The sequence below is a fragment of the Aulonocara sp. 'chitande type north' Nkhata Bay genome, linkage group LG17, assembly GCF_057382095.1.
Source record: "Aulonocara sp. 'chitande type north' Nkhata Bay isolate Kocher_YH1m ecotype deep benthic linkage group LG17, A_spYH_male_GT1.1, whole genome shotgun sequence".
NCBI classification, from domain to species: Eukaryota; Metazoa; Chordata; class Actinopteri; order Cichliformes; family Cichlidae; genus Aulonocara; species Aulonocara sp. 'chitande type north' Nkhata Bay.
This window is the reverse complement of record NC_141360.1, coordinates 39,290,967-39,312,059: the sequence shown is the minus strand read 5'-3', so window position 1 is coordinate 39,312,059 and position 21,093 is coordinate 39,290,967. Positions and strand designations below refer to the sequence as shown.

General features: G+C 41.2%; 1 protein-coding gene across 2 annotated transcripts in view; it reads left to right on the top strand.

The window, feature by feature from the left end:
- The window catches only part of LOC147310586 (chemokine-like protein TAFA-2), a 98,795-nt gene that overhangs the window by 56,527 nt on the left and 21,175 nt on the right, over positions 1-21,093 (top strand). For both annotated transcript variants that reach the window (XM_086268534.1, XM_086268533.1), the window contains exon 2: positions 6,023-6,126. In XM_086268534.1, coding sequence (XP_086124660.1) covers positions 6,024-6,126 — 103 coding nt within the window. In that variant the 5' untranslated portion in view covers position 6,023. The remainder of the gene's footprint in view (positions 1-6,022; positions 6,127-21,093) is intronic.

The following is a 21,093-nucleotide window of genomic DNA, read 5'->3' as shown; positions in this document are numbered from 1 at the left end:
CCCAATGTGATGTTTGTGCAATGTATGTATGGATGGAAGGGGCCCCATTTCCCTGCAGGTAACATGTGCGTGTAACATTGCAATTAAAGGCTTAATCAATCAATCAATGTTACAATTTTAAAAGGTTGAGTAGAGTAATGAAACATGCAATCTTGTCGCAGGACAAACATCTTTGGTTTGGCGCAATTTCATCAAGGCCTTCAAGGTCAACATAATGTTATTGGTCAAAAATTGACCCCAAAAAATCCTTATAACTTTAAAAGTACTATATGACTGTACTATAAAGATTTAAAGTATCATGTCACATTTGACCTCTGACCGTTCCTCTAAGGTTGATCAAAGTGATAATAGTTCCATATCGAGTCATTTAAAATGGCAAAAGGTTTTCAGACTGACAAGAACAAAGAGAATCTTTTTGAGTTTAGTCGATGAATTTTACTATGACTTTGTTTTGTACATAACAGTAACCGGTTCTAACTTTCAATAGACAATTTGAATACACTTCTGATAATCCTGAATAACTTTTTTTAATCAATATTCATTTCTAAACATTTAAACAAATTTTGCTAAACAGTGCAATGAATGCTACACATGTACAACAGCCACAGAAATAAAAATGTACGTATTTAAAACTATGCAAGTATATAAATAAGGTTTCATCAACCTCCACGTTTTAGTGCAATAACTGATGAAAAAGAATCCCAAAGAAAATGAAATTATTATCTACCAAATATAATACTGCTCCCTTAAACGTGACCTGCCACAGGTATTTGTTTCTGCCTCTCTGATTGGATAAAGAGAAATAAAGTGAATGCTGAATAATATAGAGTCAACCATGACAGTGCCACTAATTCATTTCACCTGAGTACTTAACAATAATTACACATAGATGCATTGTTATCATGAGTTGATATGTCTCCACGACTTATTGCAAAGACACAGTCGTCTCATCCGTCTTTACCAGATCAGCTTGTGAATGGTTCTTTTCAAGCAAGGGCAGGAAAACTGTCGTCTTGGCTCTTGTGGAATTCTTCTCTTGATAAAGATTAAGTATCGCTTGAGTACCACAGGTGTCTTTCAATAATGCAGCCAGGATCACAATGTCTATTTATATTAAATATAAGGATATTGTTGCAGAAATGCAAAAGACCTTCAAGCCAAGGTCAAGACGTAAACTGGCTTCAAAGCGTAACAAATCTCCAGGGACTCGCTCTGCCGAGCACCAGTGACAACGCAGCACATTCAGGTGCAATGAGATGTCATTTATGGAATTGCACCTTTCGACAGCATCCAACAAATGATGCTGTAACGCTGCCCTGCTCTGCGGCACCAATGACCCTTTTTTCCCCCCACACACTTATTACTACGAATTGCACACCGACACCAACTGGCCACCATTTCAACCCAGCCTCCAATTCTCCGGCTAATCGGTGACCATAAATCTGTCTCTGGGAGGTGAACGTAAGCACACACTGTTCCAGTATAAGTATCTGGGCGTACAATCGAGGTCCATTTGAGAAAATGCAGACACTGGTGCATTACCTGGATATCACGCTCAACATTTCAGTGAATTTCCTTCCTCACAATCGCTCTGTAGCTACACTGAAAACACTGTTAAATGCCATGATACTGGCAATCGTGGCTTTAATAGTGGTGGAAAAAAATATTTTATGAAAATAAAGGATCACCTTGGGTCCATTTAGTGTTTGCGCTGCATTATCCCTCCTCTTGTGGATAAGTGGCTTAATGATATTTCTGGGATGCACAGCAAGTGTCCTGGGAAACAAAGGAGATCTAATTGAAGCAAGGCAAGATGGGAAATGACAATCCAAAAAACACACTTTATCACACAGATAGACCACTCTCCTCATAAACCACTCTCCTCATAAAATGATACCAGGGGTTGTTTGCACAAGCTGCTATTTGGACCTATAGTTATGTTAGATGGGAAGGAAGCTCTGCACCTGGATAAGCTAGAGGTTTCTAGTGGATGTGTTGGAATCCACACCATGATGTGCTTCTAAAGGCCCCTACACCCTGAAAGTGCTGAGAAAAAAATGACATTAAATGCCAAATTTTTGGATGCAAACCTTTTATGTAATGTATATATACACAAAATTTGTCTGTGAAATATTTTTAGTGCGCAAAATATTTGCACAAATTTTGCGTTTCTTTACCTTTTCTGTTGTCTTCTGTTACAGCTACCCTATAGGCAGGGGTGCACATAAGTGGTCCGCAGGTGCGCATTCGCTGTCAAAATAAAAGACCAGATAAGAAGTTGCAACGCACATTTGCGTACATATAAAAGGCAATGTTTTTGTCCTCTAGAGTGGGATTTTCACAGCATATTCTGCACCACATCTCTGTGTGTTCATCATTTGTTTGAAACCAGCTCACCTCCTGCAACCCCTTTTCCGAGAATACACGCTTCTTTTGCGGTTCGGACTCCTTCTGACATTTCTTTGGAGGTGGAGGAACACCAAAGTAATTGCTTAAAGGAGCTTCTTCGACATCTTTAAGAGTTCTAAACAAAGGTCTGTCCTCCTCCAGAAAATCTTATGTATGCAAATGTTGCAACTTCTTATTTGGTGCGCGTCTTTTATTTTGACAGCGAATGCGCACCTGTGGACCACTTATGTGCACCCCTGCCTATAGGGCACAAGCCATTTTATTAAGGCCTGTGCTTCTGAAATGACTTTCTCATTCATTTTCTCTATTGACATTTCAGAAAATCCCTATATTCTTAAATAAAGAATATAGGGATTAGCTACAAGGTGGTTTATGAGCCAAATACTGATTCAAAGCCTGGATTTGGATCAGAAAATAAAGTCAGAGGTACAACAATGCATACATAATTACTCCTAAAATTAGAGGAACTACTCATAATAATAAACTGCTGAAAATTCCAGAATCTACAGCAAGTGACCTTTGGAACGTTTTGGAATTAGCTTAACTTAACATTTATGCTGTGAACAGCAGTATATTGGTCCGTGAGTCGTTTGGTACCGGGCCGCGAGAGTTGAGGCACAGGTGTGAAATGTATGGTTTTCAGGGTTTTTATCGGTTTTCAGCGTTATTTTGTCATCGTTTTTATCGTTAACTCGGTTTTCCTGGGTCTTTTCACGTGTGTTATGAATAAATCTTCTTTTTTTCGGTACCGGTACTAGTTTTATTTTGTTGTATTTATCCGTGACACCTTAAAGGCCGGTCCGTGAAAATATTGTCGGGCACAAACTGGTCCGTGGCGCAAAAACGGTTGGGGACCGCTGCATTAGATTATACATATATAATAATGTATAATGGTAGTTTGTGTGTAGCGTTTGTGCCTGCTCAAGCGGTTTCTAAAGTTTAGCACTGACTAAGAAACCTGACATTTCCATGGCGACAGCAACTTCCACCAGGGATAGCTCAGTAGGTAGAGTGGTGGCCCCATGATCGGAAGGTCGGGGGTTCGATTCCCCTGAACAGCTACCCTGAGGTACCCCTGAGCAAGGTACTGTCCCCACACACTGCTCCCCGAGCGCCCAATGGCTGCCCACTGCTTCACTGAGTGAATGGGTTAAATGCAGAGAGGAATTTCCCCACGGGGATCAATAAAGTACACCTTCTTTCTTTCAATCAGACACTTTGCTGCCTTATGTTAGGACTGTGGGTAGAGTCATTCTTTTCTGTGACACTGTGAGTGAAACACGTTTTTGTTAAAGTAAGGTTGACATCACACAGACTTATGGTTTCTACAGGAGCTCATACCATCGTTTCACAGTGTCACAGCTACTTTTAGTGGTTACAACATTATGGTTCATGATCAGAATCCCTTTGAAGAATATGAATGAGCCCTGTAGCTGAGCGATTAGCCTTCTACACTTCTACTATCTCATTAAATGCCACATATCATTTTTTTCGAGTACTCGTGCCTGTATCTCACTAACGTTGGTTGTATCAGATTGTAGGAACAAGTGACCGCTTTGATCGTTAGTTTGAGGACTTGGGAATCAAAAGTCAAAGACCCACGCTTTATTGCGTCCACTGCATGCAACTGCTTGTCTCTTTGCTCTGTCACATCTCAGCTATGTGTGTGCTCGTTGCTTTGAGTCTTTCAGATTGAGTTATCTGGGTTATTTTAAGATTACTGGAATTATTCCCCCATCTTTGCTCTTTCCTGCCTCTTTCCTTTGTCGAGAGTTGGATGGTACTTACCATCTGAAATTCACAAATTAACATGATGCATCTTGTTTAATCCCTATAAAAACCTGAAAGGAATGACATAATCAAGCCGCGGCGCTTCAAATAACTTCTTCGCTCTCGGTGACCTCCTGTAGTCTCGCTGTCACTGTGATGGCTTTGGGTAGCAATTAGTATTTCCCAAAAATATTTAGCTTTTTTTTTAAAGCAGGGAAAATGTGATGTAGAAATTATTCATGACCTTTAAGTCAAATTTCATTAAATGAAGCCATGTCAAAATTAATAAATAAATAAATCTTCAGCGATTATTTAAGACTTCCCCTTCCATACACTGCTATCGCCTACATGTCCAGATAACAGGCAGCTATTTATATCTTTAAAGGGCACATTAAACATGTGAGTTCTGCCTGTTCTTTATTGCTGGAGCAACACAACTCAATACTAATTCCTGTGTGACACTGAGCGCTCTAACAAAACCTTGCTAAAAGGTCATGTTTGCTTTGCAAAAATAAACTTAATTACACAAATAATCTGAGATCCCCAATGAGGTTTAGCCAATCTATATGTCAATGCGGCAGCCAGATAAGAGGCGGGAGGTGGTAAATAAGGCATAAACGCAGCTTGTAACTTTGTCCCCTCCCGCCATACGATACTATGCCCCTTCCAGTAATTACCGAACCACTCCCGCATCCCCCGTTTGAAATTTGATCATTGTCTGTCGGTGATAACACACTGTGCCAGACGGTTTATGCAGCGTGGCCTTGGCTCCACCACACTTCATTAGGGAGAGGGAGTGCAGAGAAAAAGGCACTGCGGAGGGATGGAATAGCCACTGCGACCTGCCCGCTCTCCGCTCTGCTGTAGAGCCTACAGAGGCTTGCTGAAGCCTGTTGGGGCAGCAGAGAGCCTTCACCTCGTGTTCGGTTGAGCACGAGGGGAGCCGCAGGGGAAGAAAGAGAGAATTTGGAGATAGTGATCTGGGGGTGCATTCACAGCTGTAGTTTGTTTTGAGAAGCAAGGAGGAGGATAAGAGCCTCTATCCCTGCTTTATACGAGCAAACATGCATTCAGGCGAGCGAAGGGATGGAAAAAAAAAGGAGGAGAGGCTGACACAGATGATAATAGATGCTTTTGTTTGGTAAATGCAAATAAACCGGGGGCTTAATGTGAGTTAATGATGTCTATCTAGCCATCTTTCATCCTTGGGGGAAATAATTATTTAATTTCCTGCTGAATTTATTAATCTGCTCACTTACAAAGAAATGTAGGGCCTCTAATTTTGATGGAGGTTTCAGCAGAATATCAGTCAAAACTCCAGAAAGTCCTACATTGATTTGCATGTCATTTGAACCCTGTGTAAAACATGACCTAGTACTTGGTGGGTAGGTGCTTCTTTTATTTGGTTTGCTCACATCTCTTTGAACCACTCCTCTTTACAGAAACTCTCTAAATCCTTTTGATTTCTAGGCTGAAACTTGGCAGCTTCAGCTCCCTCCACAGATTTTCTGCAGGACTGAGGTCTGGTCGATCTTCCCCTCATTGCAGTGGAATCGTTACTTGGTCCTTAGCAGGAACACCACAGCATAATGTTGCCGCCTCCTTGTTTCACCGTGGGGATGGTGTTGCTTGGGTCATACTCATGATTTTGAAAGAGCTGGATTTTGGTTTCGTTTGGTCACAGCACCTTCTCCCAAGCTTTCTCTGAATCATTTAGATGTAAACTTTATCTCTGTATAGCTATAAATAGTGTTTCTGGTTTCACCTCAAATTGCTTCAAACTGCAGCTATCATAAATGAGTTATTTGTGGTAACACTCCTCTCCTCTCGCCTCTTTATCAAGGATGAGTGAGCCATACCCGCAGATTGGAAGCAAAGGAGCTCTACTTCTAATGGTGCTTGTCATGAGCGTCTGGGAGATGTCTGTACCAGCAGAAGCAACAACAGGTGAGGAAACAAAAGCAGCTTTTACTTTGCTTCTTAAGTTTTCAGTGGTGGGCTGTAGTGCTGAACTGCTTCTGGGTATCACTGGTCTGGACTTTGAAAACAATTATGACCCAGTCAGTAATATATTCTTTTTTAAAGAATATATTCATAAAAATCATATATTTTTACTGTTTCTTTCCTTCATAGTATTAAAGACTAAGGCTGCTCATTGACTGTCTGATTTAGTGCCACAGTGCAAACCAGCAAGCAAAAAGTATTTTCACCAACAATTTGAGATGAATGCAGAATAATCTGTTTAGAATAACACCAGCTGTGTAACATTGCTTTCTTATCATTGTCCCTCACTCAAAAAGCTAAACTCTATAAATATGGAAATATGTTGGACATGAGATTTCTATCACTTCACTGAAATCATTCTCAGTTTGTGTTTGTGACCTGGAGGCGTTAACTTTCTATGAACTGTATGAATTCTTAGGCTGATTAGACAGCGAGACCTTCCCTCTGTAAATGAACGCCAGTGGCAGAAGTAGAAGATTCTGCTCATGAAGAAAGACTCATTTTGGACTGGAGTGGGAGCAAGCAATTGTAATATATATATATTAAAAAACACAAAAGCTAACTAATAAACTGAATTTGAGTAGCTTCCATGTTTAGCTCAGTGATTTACAAAATTATGATGTATGTGGCAGCACAACCAACAGGACCAGGGAGAGAGAGAGCAAGCAAACGCTCTGGTGTGGTGTTTATTTTCAATATAAATCTGGTCTGCTCCACCATGTAGCAATGCTGCCATTACTGTGGTGCAAGCCAGACCAGGAGTGTCCGCTGCAGCAGCAGCACGAATAACTGGACTGACCATTAGTAACTGATGCAGTTATGCATCTTAATAACATCTAAGCAAATTGTTAAGTTTGGGTTTTTTGACAGTAAGTCTTGAATAGTGGCAACACTGTGCTTTAAATTGCTTTCATCAGTGCTGTATGTCCTGAAGCAACAGGGCCAGTGGATTCTCTACCTCGGCTCTCAAACACTGATGTTCTGTAGGTTGTGTCGGCATTTTAAGCTGTCCTTTATGTTGATGCTTTTATCCTCTGGTTGTAAAAATGGAGGTGTATGAAGAGATAACAGGGCAAAGGCCGTGTCAGGAAACATGTTGATTACCAGTCGAGTAAGTCAAAAGATTATCAGCAAGGAGTCTGGTTTGTGTCCCAGTTGGTAACTTTGTGTTTTTGCTCAGTGATCTGTTTTGCTTACGTCACTGGATTCGCTGCTCAGGTTCAAGCTCTGAAACTATTTGGTTGGGTTTAGAAACAGATTGCCACAGCATGTTTGGGTTAAAACATGCTGCTATACCACAGTGGAAAAATGGCAGTGGGTTTATACCAATAATGCCAAGGGACTCACTGCAAGTGCTTATATATCAGCGAGCTATGAGTGACCCATCTCACTATTGCTATAACCTGTACAAAGAACACAATGTGTGCATCAGTGAGACAGCGGTAGCTCAGACAAAACAGCAGCATTCGACTGGAGAAGCAATCCAAGACGTGACCGTTTACATTCAGGTCTTACTTAATGCTCCAAAATGCAACCTTTTGATCTTCACACCTGCTCGAGTCCCGGTGTCCTTGGAGGTTCAAGGCACAAAGTTTTTTGTTCTTACAGCTTACAGCTCTAATACAAGTAATGTGTTACTGTAATCCGATTACTTTTGTCAAGTAACGGGTAAAGTAAGGGATTACTTACTCAAGGTAATTAGATTACTGTTACTTTCCCGTAAGCACGCTGCGTTACTAAACGGTGATTTTGTTTGTGAGAGTGTCTCATGAGTCATGACTGTGACGTAAGCACGTGCGACGTCTGTGGTAACAGACGTGTGCAGATATGGAGTGTGGGAGAGAGTACAACCGTGAAGCGTTTAAAGCTTGGAAATACTCACATTACTTTGATTCTGTAAAAGTGACAAAAACATTAGCGTCCGCTGTGCACTCTGTGTGGGAGGAAAACTTCTTTCTAACGTGAAAAATTAGACTTCAAATCTGAGCGAGCAGCGAGCACGCTGCCACGGGAATGTGACATTCACAGAGAAACCCCTGGATCCCCCCACTGACATGACCACTGTGGGCAAACCTCCACCCGCCCCACTCCTGCTAAACAGGTGACAACAGATTTAAGAGCGACAGGACTCAGAGCTGCTGAATCTTTGATTTATTTTATTTTCTGCTGTGTTTTACGTGCATCTGTTTGAAAGAGTGTGAACACAAAAAATATTTTTTTAAATATGCTAGAATATGCAGAAAATTGGTTTAAATGTTTAACAATTTCTTTAAGTCAAAGACTGTTGCATATGATTTAATTTTTGCATAAAGTTAAAAGATTAAAAATAATGAAACAGGTTTTAAAAACAGACTTTTTCCATTTGATTCAGTTTTATGATGGATTATACAGAAAAAATAGAATTGGGCTGAAAGGTCTATTTCTTTATTATGTATCCAGGTTGTGTATCATGTTTTAAAAAGTAACGAAGTAACTAATTACTTTTGAAAATAACTAATCAGTAAAGTAACAGGATTACTTTTTTGGAGAAGTAATCAGTAACCAGGGGCGGAGCGTGGGGGTGGCTTACTGGGCTTAAGCCCGGGTTGTTTTGTCAGAAGCCCGGGGTCTTTTGGAGTGTAATTTTTTCATAGTTAGATGTCTGGCTGACAACTGTATAAAACATACATTCCCCCCCTGATATTGGTATGATCCGAGCTCAGGCACTAAGCGACTGAGCGAGGGGGCGGGGCAGCTGCCGCCTGTGAGTGCGCTGTTGGAGAAACGGAGCCAGCCATACTAAGGAGAGCTTAAGTTTGACCAGGGGCCTGTTCTTCGTACCTCGCTAAGTAAGTTAGCTGGATTAGATTGTTGACGATTTTGCGTGATCCTGGATCGTTCGGTTCCCCGAAGCTCATCCGGGACTTGCTGTCATAGCAACAGAGCCGTAAGCGTAAACCTGCTCGGGAGCAGGTTTACTTTATGTAAACAGGATTAGATCGCGGCCACGCAGGTATGTCCGCTTCATTTATACGAAAGCAACAGCGATATCCCACCACTGTTTCACCATAAATAAATAACATCAATGTAACTAAAGATAATGCAGCACTTGATCCTTTTATTGATGTCACACAGATACATACAGGTCATTTCCTAAAAAAGGGAAATGTACTATTAACATTCTATTACATGTATGTGATTATTACAGATGTAATTCATATTTCAGAGTAGTAATTGTAAATTACTTCGTGTAATCAAGATGAGAGACCACGGCTATAAAAGCGAAGGTGGATTTGGGAAGTCTGTCGCAGCCATGTCCTGTCCGTATACGCGACCAACCCATTGCGGAAGGTGCAAGATTGATAAGGAGAGTCCTCAGAATTCAGCGTATATTGCGGGATAGACAGGATCCTTTAGCTCAGCGCGACAGTGTGCTCATAGAGAGATATCAATATTCCCGTGAGGGTATTATTTACTTAACCAACTTGTTGACGAGGGGGTGCAGGACCACCACCTGTCTTTTTTTTGCTCTGCCCTTTTCTTGGTTGCTGTTATGAACAAACAAACAGATTATTCCAGGGTCTCTTTCCAAGAGACGAAAAGCAATATAAGTGATAAATATTACCATTCTATAGAATATTCTTATATTTCACTTTTACTTGTTCCCATGTTCTAGTGGGTCCTGTTGTGGCTCTAATGTGTAAGGGGATATAATATAACATAATATAATATAATGTAATATATTATTGGATAATATGGTGTAATATAATAAATCTACCCTACCGCCTACTGGTGTTGGCCAGAGGGGCCGATGGCGCGATATGGCAGCCTGGCTTCTGTCATTCTGCCCCAGGGCAGCTGTGGCTACAACTGTAGCTGCCTCCACCAGTGTGTGAATGTGAGAGTGAATGAATAGTGGCATTGTAAAGCGCTTTGGGTGCCTTGAAAAGCGCTATATAAATCCACTCCATTATTATTGTTATTATTAAATTACTTACGAGTTTAATTTGTCAGCAACTTTCTGCCAGCCCTCTCTCCTTGCTTTTGCAGCCTTTGCAGTGTTCCCTTGCGTTCTGATTAAACTTTGAAACTCCTGAAATCCCTCACTCAAGAGTTCTTGCTCTGCTGCCGAAGAATACCGAGCCGAGCGCGCTCCGTCGCCATTTTCGCCGACCAATCAGAGGGTTGCCGATCAATGTTTCTACTATCGATGCGTAGCCCCTTTTACGACACCCAGTGATCTCACATTACTTCATCCAGCTATACTAATCGTCAACAGCAGGTGTGTTCGGAGAACCGGATTAGCGAGCTCACGGTTAGCGCGATGGTTTGGTCTTGGATGTGTCATTTGATCTTGGATGTAGTAAGCGACGTACGAAGAACGGGCCCCTGGGTACCAAAGCAAATCATTCATACCGTACAAATAATGTAAATATGACGGTGCATCACGAAAGATTGATATCAAACTGATCACTTGACCAATATTACGTTACTTGCTCTTCAAGTGAATCAACATATTTTCAGTTCTTACCCTCCCCGACTAAATCTGTTTCAGTTATGTACTGAAACATAAGAATGGACATTAGAGGCTTCTTTCAAAGAAAAAACTCAGGTAAATGTTATTTTATATATTATGCTTTGTATGTTGTTCAGTATATTTCTATGCAAAACAAGAGGGATTTCAGTACACAGCAGGATATTCACATTTGTAACCAGATATTTACACTTTAGGGAGAAAACATAAAACATTTTTACTGTAAAACATCAATTTAGAGTAAACTTTTGTTTTAGATAAATGTCAGAATAAAGAGAGACAGAGCTTTCTGTTTTTTTATCACTTTGATCAAATTTAGGAGTACATGTACACTAAGTTTGTTAATTAATAAGAAACTCCAGACGATTCCATTCTGAGCTCAAGAAGCTTCTGATAGGTTAGTAGAGTCCATGTGAGTAAATTGGTGGCACAGCTGTGGATGCATATAAGGCAAAACACAGAGCCTGTTTTTTTGAAATGGGAAAATTAAAAGATATCAACCAAAACACCAGGAAAAGAACTGTGGAGCTCCATAAATGTGGCTCAAGTTTGAATACAATTTGGTGCCATTTGCAATTAAGAAATACAGATAGTTTCTCTCTTTACTCTTAAAGTTAACAAATATGTTTTTTATATTTATCTAAAAAATAAACATTTAGTCTGATTTGATCTTACAATTAAAAAAGTGTTTGTGTTTTGATCTGAAGAGTACATAAATATGTGGTTTCAACTGTATATTTGATGATTGTCAGCACAAAGAGGGAGAGAGAGGAGCAGAGAGGGAGATGGAGAATGAGGACAGAACAGAGATGAACAAGAGCAGGTGAGACACACATGTTAGTCAAATGGTTGTTTACCAAAAGTATCACCGTATCATAGGTCCTCATGTATCTCGTACCTAGTGTTTCTTTTTAGGTATACTATTTTTCAAATTCTACATTTATTAAGTTATGCAGGCTTGTTTGCACAACAAGGCTAAATAATTATATAAACTTTTCTCAATCTAAATATTGTACTTTGGTAGAATTAAAAAATAAGTGTAGTGCAGGTCTATGATGATTTTTAGTGCTACGATCATCTAGTTCTGATTCTGGTTCTGTCTTGGTTAAGTCCCAAGTAGTCCTGATTTTGAACTCTTGTAGTCCTGTTTTAATTCTGGATCAGTTCTGGGTCTGGTTGAATTGGGGTTTAGTCCTCGTGTCTTGATACAGCCCGACTTTGTTCTGCCTTGCTGCTTAATTAAAAAACTAGTTTAAGGTGTCCTGCATATGTGATATATATTTTTCCCTATATGAAGTCATTCTTTTTTGAACAAAACTCAAAACAGAGCCTATTAATCTTTCAGTCATTTCTAACCCCCCCCCCCCAAAAAAAAAAAAAAAATCCCACATGCACACTACCCTTTAGGGCTAAGCCCCGGGTGTCTCAAATGTCTGGCTCCGCCTCTGTCAGTAACTAATTACTTTTTTCAAGTAACTTGACCACACAATGAAAACGTCATCAGGGCTGATCCGCGGCACAGAACACTGTACAAGTCTTCTAGTTCTGGGCTTCCTCTCTTTTAACTGAAATATTAATATAAGAAACTAGCAGAATAACAAAGTCACTCATTTCATGTCCTTCTGGAGCAGGTTCAGCAAATGTCAGATCTGATGCAGAGACAGAGGTTTTTATTAGGTGTCTCAGTCACATCATGTGCTCTGTCTGATTAATCAAGTGGCCTAAAGAGGCTCAACATAATGCATCTCCCCATGCCAAGACATAAACAACTTTCCTCTCTCTATAAGTTTGGTTAGTGCCGTTCCATCCATTCACTCAGCTCTCTGGGAGCTACTGAGACCCGCGGAGGCTTGTGCGATTCTCCCAAAACAGAGTGACAAATGCAAAGCGGCACACAGAACAAATGCACTGAGGAGAGCTGCCACATAGGCTGCCACTTCTCATGCAAGATGTTACGAAAGGAATTTGTCACCATTCTGCATCACAAATAAAATTTCACAGTGGTAAACGGTGGAGTAATTGGATTGAAACGACTACTTTGGTGGTATGAGTCAAACTCGTCTCCCATTGCCTAATTAAAAGTGTTGTTGAGTCGTCACCAGTAAACCCACAGAGATCAATTATGGCAACTCAGCAACATTACAAGCAAAGACCAACCCACATGTTTCATCACTGGGAGTCCCACTGACAATGCACAGCCTCAGGTAATTGGTGGTATGCAGGCAGTTCTGCTGCCAGACAGGATGTCCATTCGTGAGCATGACAGAAATTGCACACACCTCTCTCCTCTTTGTCCACCAATTACACTGGGAGTGCAGCACTTTGATGTGAGTGGCTTTGATTGGCAGCCATCCCCCATTCAAGGCGCTCATCATTTCAGCAGGAAGAAGATCAGAATAATCTCGCACGTGCTCCATTTCACCCGGATAGCCACCGCCGCCCACTAATTTCCCCTGAGTGTTATTTGTATCGCTGTAAACCTGTTATCATTTAAGAGATAAAATGATGCCAGAACATGTCCAATAGAGACATGTTCTGGCTTCTGGAAGAAGGAGGGACCTAAGCTCACTTGCTGGCAAGAGGGACAAATTTATTTCATTTCAACAAGATGAAAAACTATTTTAATAATGCACAGACATGAGGTTTTGCTTCTTTAGATAACCAGTTTGTGTCAGCAAAGACAGGATCATGGCTGCGCCATCAAACGTGCTGCTCTCTGACAGTTATGCAAATTTGGTTTATTTTCTGCTCTGATTTCTTAAAAAGAAGGTTTGCCTTTGCACTCTCCTGTCAAGCCAGCTTGCTACAGAGGAGTCTGTCCTTTACAACAGTGGATGTTTACAACACAAACTTAATAAGTGTCTCTGGTCACTCCGTTCACCTTTGTGCTTGTGCCTTATTGAGCAGAGATAGGAGTCAGACAGGATGGCTTGGATCTAAAGTCATGGGGACATCTGATTTATTTTAAATAGCATCTACAATAATCGACTGTACATTGATTCTAAATGCGTTGCTATTTGTTTTTCCTCCTGTGCCTTTTGTGTCTTCTGATAGTAAATGTAAATATGTGTATGCATCAAAACAACCACAGAACTTGCAGTGATGCATCTTACGTTAAATAAAGGAGGTGCTTTGTATAAGTCTGAAGGGAGCTGTTAAAACTTTCCTGTCTGCATGGTATATAGGAAGCTAAGCCAATGGTGTGTTAGCTTTATACCATGGAGATGGCTTCCTGGTTTGGTCCAGAGGTCATTTCTTTTAAATTAAATGAAAACAAAACAGGGGTTGTCATTTTGGTAATTTCGTTAATAATCACATTGACAGTGCTCTGGGCCCATTATCTTCCTATTGTAAGAAAAAAACCTCGATGGTTCCTTCAAACTATGTGGGCAGGTGACAGCAGTAGTCCAATCCAGCCTTTTTCATTTAAGACAGCTAGCTAAGGTAAAGCCATACCTTCCAGCTAATGTCTTTGAACGTGTTATTCATCTTTTTATTACTTGCAGACTGGACTGCTGCAATTCTTTGTACTTTACTCTTTATCGTCTGCAGCTGGTCCAAAATGCAGCTGCTCGTCTGCTAACTGGCACTAAACAGTAAGATCATATTACCCCAGTTTTAGCATCTCTACACTGGCTTCCTTACAGGATCCAATTTAAACTCTTACTCCTTGTTTTTAAGGCACTTAACGGCCGAGCCCCTTCGTACCCGTCTGAGCTCCTATTTATTTATGCTCTAGAGAAAACCATGAGGTCCAGTTCAAAACTAATGTTATCCATTCCACGGACTAAACTGAAGTCTTGTGGCGACAGGTCCCAGAGCAATAGTCTACCCTTAAATATTAGATCTGCACAAACACTTGATCACATTTTTATAGTCACACTTTGACAAAGTATTTTGGTTTTAACAGCCTTAGTTGTTTTTTTTAGTTGTTTTCCTTTAGTTATTTTATTTATTTATTTATTTTTCTATATTTTACTGCATTATTCTACATTGTTAAGCACTTTGTGCAGCATGGACTATTTGGAAATGGGCTATATAAATAAACTTGACCTATTTCCTGCACCTTATCGACACTGTGACCCCAGGAAGTGAATGTAGTTGAAAGACAAATAGGGTCCAAATTCATGGGCTGCATCCTCCTGAGGCCGCATTTGTAGGCAGAGACTCCTCCGAATGCAGCCGACAAATGCGTTCTCCTTTTCCCCGAATTTGAAGGATGGGTCGGGTGTGTCCTTTGTGGCCCACCATATCCCAGAATTCATAGCGTGGCCCAGCCAAACTCCAGTTTTTACTCTTCCTGGGTCACAAAATAAACTTTTAAGATATTTTCAGGTGAGAATGTAACGGTGTAAACTTCAAATATCTGCTCGATTTATCAAGACATCACATTTTTGCAAAAGTGCCCCGATGTTTTCGGTTTTATTTGTTCCTGAGTAAATTGGTTTTGCTGAGATTAAAGTTATAGTTTTCACACAGCTGAATAAATGTCAAATAGAAAACTGATTAAACAGAATTTACTCCAGTGTCCTGTTATATTTTCGATAGAAATGGGCAGATGGCCAAGTTTATGAAACTCTACCGAGACAGCTGTTGATGCAAAACTGAAGGCTAGACCGTCCCATTTCACAGCTGCTCACTTCCGGCCCACGTAGACTGCGAAGGTCTGGTCCTCAGGAGGATGCAGCCTATGATGTGGACGCCCCCATAGGCCTGGTCTCAGAGCTGAACCGGGCTAGCTAGGTTACGCTAACTTCCAGCCTCAGACAATCCAAGTTAACCAGTTCATGGAACAAACATGGAACTATTTGTTATAGCAGCGGTTGGTGAGGCGACTAAAGGACTGACCCCAAACAGCCACCAGTATTTGAAATATAATTCTTCTGTTATTTTTTCTTTCTTTTATTTGGCTTTTATTTATATCTTATGTAATTTTCTTTTTTGATTCCAATGTACAGCACTTTCTGTCAGCTGTGGTTGTTTTGCTTTATAAATAAAGGTGATTGATTGATTGATTGTTAGTACACTTCTGTGCACTACACTGTGCATATGCTACGCGAGTTATGTGGTGCATGAATTCCAACAGGTCAGTGTTTGTAACAATCACAGAGATGAGCTATCAAATGTAGGATACTGAAACTGGGCATTCAAGCAAAGTGAACTATGCAGGTAGACAAAAATGTCATGCAGGAAAAGAGCATCGAGGAACTGAAAAAAAGGGGCAGAACTGGAAGACTGCTAGGAACACCAGAAAGTGTGATGCTAAGCACTCAAAGATAATCTGGCCAGCATGAACACATTTATTTTAATTCTTTTAAAGTGAAGATTACACATGGACACAAAGTAAAGCCAAGCACATGTAATGTTGTTGCCTAAAAAAAAGACTCTCTTCTTGTTAGCTAGCTAGCTTGACAATGGAACTAGAATAGACACAAATCTTTCTACTACTTGGGTAAAACTAAATAACGGTCTTTCTGTTATGTGCGTTGCTAGACCACAGTCAGGGCTAAACATATCATGCTGTACAAGTTTTTTTACCTGTTACAAAGGCTGGACATGTCTCCTTGATACAAGATGTTTGCATAAATAGAAGATTTTGTGTGTTGTTATGTTGATATGTAGATACTAACAGTAATAGATGATATGATAAACGTGTAATGTTTGAAGCAAAGACTAAAATTATAAAATTTTGCAAAACCTTTAAGAAACAGCTCAAGAAAAACATTCCACATACCATGTGCCACTAAGCATTCACAGACTATAACCTTGATGTACTAAGGCTTGCTTTGTAAGAGCTGCTCTTCAATAAAGCTTAAAACCTAATCAATCAGTTATGTGAAAAACAACTGTAGGACTTGAAGAGTTTTTACCAGAAAAGCAGTAGGAAGGCATCTCTACCTAATTTTTATATTGCATTGCCATCTCGGCAAACAGTGCTTGTGGTCACCCAAGTGGGTTGTAGAGAGCTTAAATTCTGACCTTCAAATTGTGCTGGCCTTGAATTTCAGTGTCTATAATGGGAAACCACTTAGCAAGAATCAAAGCACACAGGTCGGTAAGTAGAACTCGAACCTGAGAGGAGTGAAATATTTCTGAAGGTTTATACTCAGTATTTTTAGACGTTAGCAGCACTCAGGTAGCACTGAGCTGGTACAGGTGAAGATTCAGTTTGCAGTATAGCATCTGAGGTGCCTTCTGTATGTACTACTGTAAATGTTACACTGAGGTATGACCTCCATGTCTGGCTTCCATTCTGTGTTGTATGCATCAAAGATTGTTGCTTGCTCTGCACCTTGCACTTTCTGCTCTTTGTAATAAAAAAGATTTATATGTTGGATAACAAGCATCCTGCCAAGAAAGGAAAACATTCCTTGCACCCTTGAGAGAGCAGTAACTAACACTCGGAGACACTATTGGACCCCCATATTAAACATAACAAACAAACCATATTCTCATTTGCATCGAGTTCAGTGTCCTGAATCAGATTTGCGAACATGGTTGCAAGATTGTGCCTCATGTGAAAAAACCCGTCATGTGTCGCTGCTCAAAACAGCTACGAATAAAGCAATAAATAGAACGACACTTCCTCTTCTCATTATGAAGGTTTGCAAAGGGGGAATCGCACTCGGTGAGCTCATTGTTAAAGGTGTTTTCTCTCTACGTGAGGCGGTGTTTCTGGCTGCACACAATGCAGCATATAGAGCAAAGCAATGATTGCATTATCATTCACAACAGCTTCATGAATGATACAGAGCAGGGATGCATTTGCAGTTTCTCCGTCTCCAGAGACCAATGTATAAAAGCTTCTTAAGCAAAGTAATTTCAGTCGTGCACAGAGAGGGAAAAAATGCCCATCCCTCCACACGGAAACAGCTTTGGTTCAAAGGATCGTCTTAAAGGAGCGAATGCTTGGGCAGCATCAAAAGTTGGGAGATGGAGTAGGAGATGATCTTGTGATCGAAAGACCTGACTGCTCCGCCACAAGCAGAGACTGTTAGCTGCTACCGTCACAGTGACAGATTGTTTTTGTATTTTGTAAAATCAGTGTGAGTGTGGGAATTCCCTTCAGCGTAATTATTCAGCATATAGAGCAGCTCGATAGAGTTCGACAGGCGTGTCTTACGGTTTGAAATAGATGCAGTGAGACGGAGGATGTATAACCGTAGCAAACAAGGAAAATATTGGAAAAGTTTATTGTAGGTAAAGTTTTCCCTTCAGCGTGTTTTATGTTGCGAAATGGTGCGTTCTAACCCAGCGGTCCCCAACCTTTTTTGCGCTTGGACCGCTTTATGTCCGACAATATTTTTACGGACCGAACTTTAACATGTTGCGGATAAATACAACAAAATAAAACCAGTACCGGTACCAAAAAAGAACAATTATTCATAACACACGGGGAAAGACCCAGGGAAACAGAGTTAACGATAAAAATCCTGAAAACCATAAATTTCACACCCGAGCCTCAACTCTAGCGGCCCGGCACCAAACCGGTCCGTGGCCCGGGGGTTGGGGACCACTGTTTTCCCCTAAACCTTTGATGCCTAAACTTGAACTTCAGCTGGTCATCTTGACTGCGTCTATGAGCCTAAATACATATAAAGCTGGAACGGAGTACCCGCTAAGGTTGCTGTTGATGCTCACATCACTAACAAGGCGATGTGTTTTATAGTGAAAGGGTCAGTCAGCAGCAAGAATATCGCTCCACATGCAAATTGGCTTCTTTCTTTGGTTGACCACGAGAACATTGCATGATGTCATGTGGATAAATCAATGCTCAAAGGACTGGACACAAATAGAGGATCTCTGAGTAAGGCTTCAAAGCAGTGATTTTCAGAGGTCAGCCCTATGAACATGTTTCATGTTACGCATTATAAAGACTAAGGGCCAAGAATCAGAAAAGACGAGTCATGGGTTACATTCCTACTCGTGACTGTACTGTGATCAGTAAGAGAAGGGTGCTTTGAAAAAGAAATGACATAAAGTTTAAAGGACAGAGATAAGGTAGAGGTGAAAGACTGAAGGAGAAAGAAATACACCAAAGAAAATGTCTTAGTTCATTTCAAACATTTGATCTTTTTTTTTTTTAATAATTCATTGGAGTATTAAATTAGAGCTTTTGGATATGGGATGTGTTTAAATTCATGTCACTTAGATGACACCTAATAAGAAACATGTTAGTCACTGGTACTGATCTACATCCTTTGAACAATCATCAGAGAATAGAAATGAATGCCAAGAGGAAGGCTGTATATGAATAGCACATTATTAGGAGCCATTCAGAGGACAGCCTAACTGTATTTTATCTTAAGATGAAAAATCTACTAAGTGATACAGTTTAGGAAATTTAAATGTGTCAATTTTGACTATCACGTACAATTTTATGGTGCATTTAGAGCCTCGTATTCACTGTCAGCTGTGCAATTATTGATCAGTCTTACTGGCGTATACATACTATGGTGGGAGCAGCAGGGCAGAGAGCACATCTAGTTCTCACTGGGTTTCAGAGCTCAGAGTTGTGAGAGAATCATAAGAGAGCAACTATCAGCCTCTGGGCTTAAACACGCCAGATGTGAGGAATAATGTGTCATGCGACTCAGTTTTCGCAGTGGCATGCTGAGCATATTGTACCGAAGGTAAAAACGGTGAAGTGTTGGCTCATATGGATATCAGCAGACTCTCTGTATCAGAATCAGAATCAGAATCAGAATACTTTATTGATCCCTGGGGGAAATTATTTTTTGTTACAGTGCTCCATTTTAAACCAACATTAAGACAAGACAGACAATACGCTAACTAAGAATAGTACAATATATACATATATATACATACATACATACATACATACATACATACATACATACATACATACATACATACATACATACATACATAAGTCACTCATAAATAAATAGTTGGAAAAGAAACATGTGTAGTTGTAGCAGCAAACAGTGTGTTAAGTGGATGCGTTGTACAGGGAGATGGCCACAGGCAGGAATGATTTCCTGTGTCGTTCAGTGGTGCTTTTCGGTAATCTCAGTCTCTCACTGAACGAGCTCCTGTGGCTGACCAACATGTCATGGAGTGGGTGGGAGGTGTTATCCAACATTGTCTTTATCTTGGACAGCATCCGCCTCTCCGACACCACCTTGAGGGAGTCCAGCTCCATCCCCACAACATTGCTGGCCTTACGGATCAGTTTATTAAGTCTGTTGGCATCTGCGACCCTCAGCCTGCTCCCCCAGCATGCAACAGCATAGAGGATCGCACTGGCCACCACAGACTCATAGAAAATCCTCAGCATTTTCTGGCAGATGTTGAAGGACCTCAGTCGCCTCAAAAAATAGAGACGACTCTGGCCCTTCCTGTAAAGTGCTGTGGTGTTTTTAGCCCAGTCCAGTTTATTGTCAATGTGTACTCCAAGGTATTTATAGTCCTCCACAATGTCAACACTGACCCCCTGGATTGAAACAGGGGTCAAGTGTTTCCTGGTCTTCCTGAAGTCCACCATCAGTTCCTTGGTCTTTGCCACGTTGAGCTGCAGATGATTCTGCTCACACCACGTGACAAAGGAGTCGACCACAGCCCGGTACTCTGTCTCATCATCCCTGCTGATGCATCCAACCACCGCAGAGTCATCAGAAAACTTCTGAAGATGGCAGGTCTCTGTGCAGTGGCTGAAGTCTGTGGTGTAGAGGGTGAAGAGGAAGGGGGAGAGGACAGTCCCCTGTGGTGCCCCTGTGTTGCTAATCACCTTGTCAGACACACACTGTGGGAGACGTACATATTGTGGTCTTCCTGTCAGGTAATCAACAATCCAGGACACCAGAGAAGCATCCACCTGCATCGCTGCTAACTTATCACCCAGGAGGGTCGGCCTGATGGTGTTGAAAGCACTGGAAAAGTCAAAAAACATGACCCTCACAGTGCTCGCCGGCTGGTCCAGATGGGTGTAGACACGATTGAGCAGGTAGATGATGGCGTCCTCTGTTCCGAGACGAGGCTGATAAGCGAACTGAAGGGGATCCAGATGTGGTCTTACTATGGGTCGCAGCTGGTCCAGGATGAGCCTTTCCAGGGTCTTCATGATGTGGGAGGTCAGTGCCAAGGCCTGTAATCCTGGGGGCCACTGGGACGAGGCGTCTTTGGTACAGGGACGAGGCATGATGTCTTCCACATCACCGGGACCCTCTGCAGACTCAGACTCAGCATAAACAGTTTATGAAAGACTCCACACAGCTGGGGGGCACAGGCCTTGAGGACAAGGGGACTCACTCCGTCTGGTCCAGCAGACTTGCCTGAGTGAAGTCTCCTCATTTGCATCTCAACCTGGTATTGAGTGAAGGTGATGGGTGGGGGAGGGGTGTCAGGAATCTCACAGGAGGCAACATGTGAAGAGA